This window comes from Podarcis filfolensis (assembly GCF_964270895.1).
Source record: "Podarcis filfolensis genome assembly, chromosome: 5".
In the NCBI taxonomy this organism is placed as follows: Eukaryota; Metazoa; Chordata; class Lepidosauria; order Squamata; family Lacertidae; genus Podarcis; species Podarcis filfolensis.
Window position 1 is genome coordinate 93637768 of NC_139608.1, and position 9709 is coordinate 93647476.

Here is a 9709-nt window from a genome sequence, read left to right on the forward strand (position 1 = left end):
GCAGAAGACCGTTACATCTACAGCTGCCCATCTGCTTCTGGCAGAGTCTTCCTAGCAGTAGCAGAGGTGCTGCAACAGAAGCAGCCACACTTGGTTTTTGTACTATGCAACCAATTCATAAACTCGCCTCTGCTCAAGCTGGGCAGCTTCCTTGGAGGTTGGGAATGGGGATGCAAGGGCTGTTCTTCCATGGAGGCAGGGGGTAGGAGAAAAGGGAGAATCTTCTCTTGCCATGTCCTTCTTCCTCCTTTCTACAAAGAAGTAAGTGTCCAGACTAGTTGGAAAGTAGCATTAAAATTTTAATAACTTAATTTATAGTAGAAGAGAGAAGGTTATTAACACACACATCCCCCAAAGTAGTGAAATACAGCAATAGCAGCATTTTCTCTGTAATGGGGGGGACGGGACGACGACGACAAAGTATCCTGCCAATCTCTTGAGCCTGTGGTCAATCCACAGGCTTCCATTCAGCCAAGAGTGGAAAAGCCAGACCTCTACTACTGGACTATTGAGCTCATCCCTAATTAGTTATTTGCACTCACTTATCTGTGGAGTGCAAAGATTTGAGAAATATGAAGAGAGGCCACAGGCAGGGGCTGAAGCAGTAAAACTGACCCTGGACTTGACCGCATGGGGAAATGGTTCACCACAGGGAAAAAGAAAAATTACTGTACATAGAAAGCAACAGACTGCAGCTTGGGATAAGGAGAAACTTGGTCCACTTTGCATTTTACCTAATTCACGCTTCCTGAGGCAGACTGCAAACTGAAATGCAGCTGCCCTTCAAAATTTGCACTTCTCCAAATTTTGTGACAGCCAAAAACTGCACAAGAGCTTATTTTTGGGGGGAAAGCATTCATAAAAAGGGGGAATGTGCACAAATGCCTTTTTTAAAGGACTTCTTTGTAAAAAAAAAAAAAAGCAATCTGATAAGTTTGATGTTGTGTAGTTGAGGAACAGTTTTACTCCTACCAAAGCGTAGTCACCTGACCTTTTTCTACAACACTGACATAACTGTTGATATCTGATGGTTCCATGCCTTCTGTTGGACAAGCTTAGTTTGGTGGAGTGCAGCAGCTGGACAGTTTTCATTCTCCAGTTGATATCAGCTGTGCTAGAAGCTCTAACCACTCTTTTCTCCCACCTTTGTGAGATCTGGGTTACCATTTCACATTTAACTTGCTTCAGCAATAGTGCCGGTCCTTCCATTCCTGTGATCTACAGTTAGAAACCCCAATGTTTTCTCCACAGACTTCTGTTTTTACAGAACAGCAAGAAATTGTCATTTAAGTATTAAGGAAAACGTAGTCTAGACTTAGGTGAGCTCATTTCATAACAAAATATGGGAATGAGGAAAACACATTTCTTGACCATAAAAGGGCAGCCTGCACGTTGACAGTCATTTCTCCCTCCCCCATCCAGAGCAGAAAGCTGCTGTTAACTGGTCCAGAGATGCAAGTTGCAAAAAGCTAACACATTAAGGCTGAAATTCTCAACACACTTGGTAGGGAATAAGTTCTATGGAGCGCAGTATGACTGACATCTGAATAAGTATACTTAAAGTTGCACTGTTACTATACTGTATTGTACAGTTTTGTGGACCAGAGTCTACAACTAAAAGTAGTGATGCAACTAAAAGTAGTGATGCTACGAAAAACATTAGGGCAACTGTGGGCTAACAGGCTACTTCACACACACACCCTGTTTTCTTTTCCTAGAAAGAAAAATGAGTTTTATATTTACAGAGCAAAAGTGCATAGTCAGGGTCTCAGCATTCTTAAGGCATAACTAATATGGGATCTTGATATGTTCAGCTTAGAACATCTGCTGTGCTGGAAGTGGTCAGTCTACTAGTCTCCGACTTCTTTGCAAGATCCCAGGAACCAGCAGTCTCTAGCTGCTGGTCCACTGGTGTCCCGCCAGTGGTTTTATCTTCTGCTCACTCCTGATATTGAAATACTTAATGCGTTATATAATCACACATGATTTTCCCACTCCACTTCATTGGCTGCTATTTGCAGGAGTGAGAAACTTGCATGATGTTACAAAGGCAGAGTGGAAGAAGATGGGGTGAGATTCTTGTTTTTAGTGGTAGTCGTAAGTCTGCTGTAACATTTGATTCTAACTTAGTAATAGTACACTTAGTAATAAACGCACACATCTTTGCTCTTCTCCGTGGCCACCACGAGGGACACTGTGAATACACAGGCTTACGGATCGTGCATGGATTCAGTTTTGCCATGTAAAAATTCAGCTGGTATCAGGGGAATGTATGCGTGAATTAGACCCTTACAGCAAGAACTCCTGAGATCAGTGTGCAGGTCAGATTTTTCTGAGAGTTTAAAAAATAGGAATGATATGCTTGCCATGCATGTCTACATGTATGTCCCAAATTCAATCCTTGGCCTCTCCAGTTAAATGAATCTCAATGAGAAAGCAGGCAGAAAGCCCAGTGTTAATTCCTGGCACCTCCAGCTATAGGGGTCCAGAACAGCTGGGCTGGAAAGGGTTACGGCCAGTCACAGTAGATAATATTGAGCGTAAAGAGTCAATGGTTTGTCTAAAGAAGCTTCATATGACCATATGAATTTGGGGGAAAGCTTGCATGAATTTATTGGCCGTTTGGTATTGCACACACAGTTTGTAAAACTTTGCATCTGCAAAATATTGGAAAGAAAATGATGAAAAGAAAAACAACCTCCACCAACCTATTGACTATGTAAGCTCATTTGTTTGTCTCCAAGTTGACTCTTGGTTCTTTTTCAGATCTTACACGTGAACAAGGTGATGTCCATCTTGTTTTATGTGATATTCCTTGCTTATCTCCGTGGCATCCAGTCTACCAACATGGACCAAGGGAGTTTACCAGAAGATTCAATAAATTCTCTCATTATAAAACTTATTCAAGCAGACATCTTAAGAAATAAGATCTCCAAGCAAATCACAGATATAAAGGATAGCGTTCAAGACACAATGAAGAAAACAGAGACCGCAGAGCCTGATATGGATGGCAATGAAAGTGTGAAACTGGATTTCCAACCGGTTAGCTCAATGGATACAGAACTACTAAAACATCAGAAACGCTACAGCTCCCCCAGGGTCCTCCTGAGTGACAATACCCCATTGGAACCCCCACCATTATACCTTACGGAGGATTACATTGGCAGTTCTGTGGCAGCAAACCAAACGTCTCGGCAGAAGAGGTTTGCTGAGAACAAGAGTCATCGCGGGGAGTATTCCGTGTGTGACAGTGAGAGCCGATGGGTCACAGACAAATCTTCTGCCATTGACATTAGAGGACACCAGGTTACTGTGCTGGGAGAAATCAGAACAGGGCCTTCCCCAGTCAAGCAATATTTTTATGAAACAAAGTGTAAACAAGCCAAACCTGCCAAAAGTGGCTGCCGTGGTATAGATGATAAGCACTGGAACTCCCAGTGCAAAACATCCCAAACATTTGTACGAGCATTGACTTCAGAAAACAATAAACTTGTAGCCTGGCGATGGATAAGAATAGACACTTCTTGTGTGTGTGCATTATCCAGAAAAATTGGACGAACATAGGTCTGTGCCTCTCTGTCGTATAAATTATTATGTCTAAATTATATGATATGCATGTAGCATATAAATGTTTATATTGTTTTATATATTATAAGTTGTCCTTATTTATTAAATTCCAGAAAACTGCCATGTGTGTATGTATATGTGTATGTATATATACATATATATATGCATGCACATAAACAACACCAATTAAGAAACAGTAAAGTATGGATATCTACAATTGGCTACACCAGTTTTCATGACTTTTTGTGACTTCTGTTCCTCTTCAGCCTTCCATAAGTTGCCTGTAAAATCTTTGTGTAACATTGGTATTTTTTCGCCCAGAACTGTCAATCCACTGACTTTCATGGAGTAAACCTGTTAAAAGAAATTAGATCAAGTTGCCGAGACTTTTGTACATGCTTTTCCATTCCAGATTAAATATATAGTGTTTAACTGTATCCCTTCATCCCAAAAACAAAATTAATCAATGTAGGCTATAGCCAGCATTGACTAGTAATAATATTCATTTTCTGTATGTTCTGCCAGCTTAACCATTAGAGTTACCATTTATTCCTACCCCCCACCCCATCCTGTCTCTGTGTCACTGTTCCGGACCCACTGCTAATAAGCCTGCAATTTAAGTTTAGGCTTGGTTTTCTTTTTCTTTTTTTTAAAAAAATACATTTGTTTTGTAACTGTTTTTAGTGGTGCCAATTTGTCTTTTAGAAGGCTAGGAGAAAAATCTAAAATATTTGTCCTAGAAACTTACCAAAGCCAAGAAACAATCCAAGTGGAAAATTAATATAATATATAAAAGTTGGGATTCCTCAAAATAAGCACTTTAAAAAAAAATGTGAGCAGCCTTCTTCCGTTTGGAATAAGCTGTTTTACTCCTGATGTTTCATTGCATTTATGTGTTTATTGGTACAGTAGGGGAAAATCCGGTTCAGATTTTAGTTGCTACAGTGTTCAGATATAGACGACGATATATTTCTGGAATAGGCATCAAAGCCAGTTCCGTTCAAAGCTGCTGAAATGGTTTTGGAAAACTTTTAATGGAAAAAGACATACTGAAAATTGAGCAAAACCCCTTTTGTGTGGAACGAGCACTCGTAAGTCTTCCAGGTCTCAAATGCAGTCCACCTTCAATTTTGCATAGCTGGTCATATGGAACAGCTACTAGATCAATCCTGATTCTGTCTGCCGATCTTTCTTTCCGGATTAGCGTGCAGATGTGTCTGGACATGTGTGTTTGCAACACAGCTCCCACACTTCCTTTCACCCCCTTCCAGCCCTTCCTGGGTTTTCATGTTTGTTTTCATTGTAACTATATTGGTTTAATAGCAATTCAGCAATAAGAAAGAAAGATTTCGAATGAAGAAACAGGTGCCTGTAGCTAGTCATTTCTATTTTATCGCTTAGTTATTTAAGGGACGCTGGTGGCACTGTGGGTTAAACCACAGAGCCTAGGACTTGCTCATCAAAAGGTCGGCGGTTCGAATCCCCGCGATGGGGTGAGCTCCCGTTGCTCGGTCCCTGCTCCTGCCAACCTAGCAGTTTGAAAGCACGTCAAAAGTGCAAGTAGATAAATAGGTACCGCTCCGGTGGGAAGGTAAACGGCGTTTCCATGCGCTGCTCTGGTTTGCCAGAAGCGGCTTAGTCATGCTGGCCACATGATCCGGAAGCTGTACGCCGGCTCCCTCGGCCAATAAAGCGAGATGAGCACCGCAACCCCAGAGTCGGTCACGACTGGACCTAATGTTCAGGGGTCCCTTTACCTTACCTTTTTATACATAGATTTCTATATCATTAAGGGAAAAAAATCTCTTACGTTTTTCTGCACTTGGGTCAGATTCCCAGTTCTGCACACACCCTAAGAGGAGTTGCTCTTTCATTTTGGGGGAAGTGAAATCTGTCTCTAGTTTCTCCTCCTGTTCCATCAGAATTCAGTGGCAAAGTGTGTTTTACTGTGTTAGTCTGGAAACAGGACCAATGAAGAGATGCAGCGATGCTTCCTTGCATAACCTTTTGCCCTTGCCCATCATTATGTTCCTGAGAAAGAACATCTGAATGTTCATCTACTTCTAAGGAGGAGCTGCAGAGGCTGGGGAAATGGTTTAATTCAGTTTACAAACTAAAAGAAAAACTGCTATACTGTATAGTTTGGAAACTTGTTTGTTCACTATGCAGTTGGGCATAACCAAAGACATCATAACCAAATTTTGCATGGTGGTTCCTGAGGTCAAGGAGCAGGCTTTCATCTATGCTTGGATACAACCAGATGTCATTTTGAATCAATATGGGGTACTGAACCTTTAAAAACTGCACTGATTTAACCATTGTTTTCAAAGCTACACTGATTTTGTTTGTGTGTTAGAATTCGCAAGCAGTGCAGGGCTCGAGGCTGCTAGTATTACGTGATTTAGTAATTGTCAAGATAGGGACGTGGGTGGTGCTGTGGGTTAACCCACAGAGCCTAGGACTTGCTGATCAGAAGGTCGGCAGTTCGAATCCCCACGACGGGGTGAGCTCCTGTTGCTCGGTCCCTGCTCCTGCCAACCTAGCAGTTTGAAAGCACGTCAAAGTGCAAGTAGATAAATAGGTACTGCTCCGGCGGGAAGGTAAACGACATTTCCGTGCGCTGCTCTGGTTCGCCAGAAGCGGCTTAGTCATGCTGGCCTCATGACCTGGAAGCTGTACGCCGGCTCCCTTGGCCAATAAAGCGAGATGAGCGCCGCAACCCCAGAGTCTGCCATGACTGGACCTAATGGTCAGGGGTCCCTTTACCTTTACCTTTAATTGTCAAGTATTTGTAGATGGTTCCATAAGACAAACGTCCCCAAAGGGAAGGCAAACAGAAGAGCTAAGAGACAAGCTGACACATAATATTTAATGCTACTTAAGGATTGATGTATGGGACGCAGGTAGCGCTGTGGTCTAAACCACAGAGCCTAGGGCTTGCTGATCAGAAGGCCGGCTGTTCGAATCCCCTCGACGGGGTGAGCTCCCGTTGCTCAGTCCCAGTTCCTGCCAACCCAGTAATTTGAAAGCACGTCAAAGTGCAAGTACAGTGGTACCTTGGGTTACAGACGCTTCAGGTTACGGACTCCGCTAACCCAGAAATAGTACCTCGGGTTAAGAACTTTGCTTCAGGATGAGAACAGAAATCGTGTGGTGGCGGCACGGCAGCAGCGGGAGGCCCCATTAGCTAAAGTGGTGCTTCAGGTTAAGAACAGTTTCAGATTAAGAATGGACCTCCAGAACGAATTAAGTTCTTAACCCGAGGTATCACTGTAGATAAATAGGTATTGCTCCGGCGGGAAGGTAAATGGCATTTCCGTGCGCTGCTCTGATTTCACCAGAAGCGGCTTAGTTATGCTGGCCACATGACCCGGAAAAACTGTGGACAAACGTCGGCTCCCTCGGCCAGTAAAGCGAGATGAGCACCGCAACCCCAGAGTCGTCTGTGACTGGACTTAACTGTCAGGGGTCCTTTACCTTTACCTTTTTAAGGATTGATGTAAACTCACATTCCTTAATTTTAACCATGATTGCATGTTTGTGTTCAGTATGCAATCTGGAGTTCACATCTCTGGTATTCTACTAGACTCATTATTGGCTAAAGTTGCAGTAAAGCCAAAGGTGAACTACTAGGCATAACAAATCAATCTGGAAAACATACATGAAGGATAAAATGTTCATAGTTCTAGCATTTTGCATTGAATAGCCCCAAAGTATTAATTCACAATACAGTGGTACCTCGGGTTAAGTACTTAATTCGTTCCGGAGGTCCGTACTTAACCTGATATTGTTCTTAACCTGAAGCACCACTTTAGCTAATGGGGCCTCCTGCTGCTGCTGTGTGATTTCTGTTCTCATCCTGAAGCAAAGTTCTTAACCTGAAGCACTATTTCTGGGTTAGCGGAGTATGTAACCTGAAGCGTATGTAACCCAAGGTACCACTGTGCGCAATTGGTATGGAATGTAGCTCTGAAGTACTGTGAAACGAAGCAGCCACGGTGCCTAAGAGTTCATCCAGGGAGAAGCCAACAGGTAAGTAAGTTGAATTTTCAAACAACCCCACAGAAAATTTCAGTAACCCATAATACTCACTTCAAATGCTGTTTTAACACTTCAACAACAACAACCACACCACCTTCTCTTGTAGCTTTCTAGTGCTGGAAGAAATGAACCACTCAACTACATTACGTGCTTAAAATCTTTAGAATCTAGTGCTCTTTGGGATCATTCTTCATATTAAATTCACATATTCAAATCAATGGCTGGGTTTTTTTTTCCCTTGTGGGGGGGCATACCTTGAATGCTATAGCATACACCTTCCTTAGAAATTAACACTTCAAGCTAACCCAGAAGGAGAATGTATGCTGGTCATTCCTTCAACATACTCCTCCTCATATCCTATATATCTCTTAACTGTTTCATTATTTCTTTGCATTTTCTGTGGGATAACCTTGGTTCTTTATGTGAAATTGCCTTTCCAAGAGGAACTTGGTAGAGTTTCTGATACGCAAAGGATCCTTTCAGACAACAGACCTGCTGGAACGGACCAAAGCTCTATATCAGGCATAGGCAAACTCCGGCCCTCCAGATGTTTGGGACTACAATTCCCATCATCCCTGGCCACTGGTCCTGTTAGCTAGGGATGATGGGAATTGTAGTCCCAAACATCTGGAGGGCCGGAGTTTGTCTATGCCTGCTCTATATAGTCTAGCATTTTCTCCCATTGTCACTATCTAGCTAGATGTCTATAGGAAGCCCACACGAGATATTCAAAGGCTGGGTGCCTCTGATCTTGAAGGTAGCATATAGCCATCATGGTAAGTAGATATTGATACTGTCTGTTTTGGGTCTGTGGACTGCATTAGAGCTATGTGTGTGTTATATTGATACTCTTTATCTTCCATTAATTTATCTAACAGGTCTGTAGATAAATGTTTCCTTTTTGAGTTGACCTGTGCTTCCTAGAGGCATCTTGCCAGACATCGCTGGAAATGGGACACTGAGCTAATTGGACTCTTGGTCTGATCCAGCCAGACTCTTCTGTTGTGCTCAGCCTGGTGGAGACTAGTTGCTTTGAACAAGTACAAAAAGTAAGCTGCTTTTTCCAATCAGCTAACAATTCTGAAATTGCACCTATGACATCATCAAGTCGTACATGTTGCTGACAAGGAACGCATGGATTGCTACAGCCAATAAGGCTAAGCAACAGTATAAACAAAGGAGGTAAGCTGAGGGATGGTAAGAAGGAAGATGGAACTGAGGAGCAACAGGACTTGAGAAATAACACAAATGCCCCAATTCACCATAGGCAGGAGACACTTTTCGACACAGGAAATTGGTTTTATTTGAAATTCCATTTATATCTTGACCTTTCAGTCCTGTTATTTATATCGTGACCTTTCAGCAAATGTATTTTTTAATGATAGCCCAAAATATATAGAACCATCCCTTTTATTTATTAGAAACATTTTGGAGCAAAATAAAATCAATGGAATCCTGTGTTCTTTCCGCGCACTTTGCAAATGCAATTCATCACGGATGTGGCAGGGAGAGCGAAAGAGCACGGGAATCGGTCCTCGAGCCTGAGAAATGAGGAGGAAAGGGTAAAGAGCTAGTTGTGAGGGAATTTGTTTTCTGAAATACTTTGCCTGTATTTGGTTAATGCAGATGGCAGGAGGTTGAAGGAAGCCCAGATGCCTGGACAATAGTAAACAAACACAAGGGTTCCCAAAAAGTCTTCTGAGAACTGGGCATTCTATAATCCTGGTGTTCTGAGCCTTGTACTCTTAAACAGTTAATCCCTTTTAAGCAGAGCTGTAGCCATGAATCATCTTAATTGGAAGATTAATCAACTGCAGCTGTGGGGAGGACCATCATCTTCTAATTCCTTCAGTATCTCCACAAGGCGCCACATCTTTGACAGCCACTCTGAGCAGGCCAGCTATGCAAGTGGAGAAGGGCCAGCACAAGGCTAATCTGAATTCTCTTTCCTCTTGGCACCAACATGGAATGGTTAATTGCAAGTTCACTTATTGCTCCCTTTGTCAGGGCTGTGGCCTCAGAGTCATGTCATAGCGGGACAGCTTAGTCCATAGAGCATGAGACTCTTAATCTCCGGATTTGAGCCCCATGTTGCGTGAAA

At 42.5% G+C, this 9709-nt stretch overlaps 1 protein-coding gene across 4 annotated transcripts in view; it reads left to right on the forward strand.

The window, feature by feature from the left end:
* NTF3 (neurotrophin 3) overlaps positions 1-3934 on the forward strand; it is a 61730-nt gene extending 57796 nt beyond the window's left edge. For all 4 annotated transcript variants that reach the window (XM_083616013.1, XM_083616014.1, XM_083616016.1 and 1 more), the window contains exon 2: positions 2767-3934. In XM_083616013.1, the coding sequence (XP_083472139.1) occupies positions 2767-3564 (798 nt within the window). In that variant the 3' untranslated portion in view covers positions 3565-3934. The remainder of the gene's footprint in view (positions 1-2766) is intronic.
* The last annotated feature ends 5775 nt before the right edge of the window (positions 3935-9709 follow it).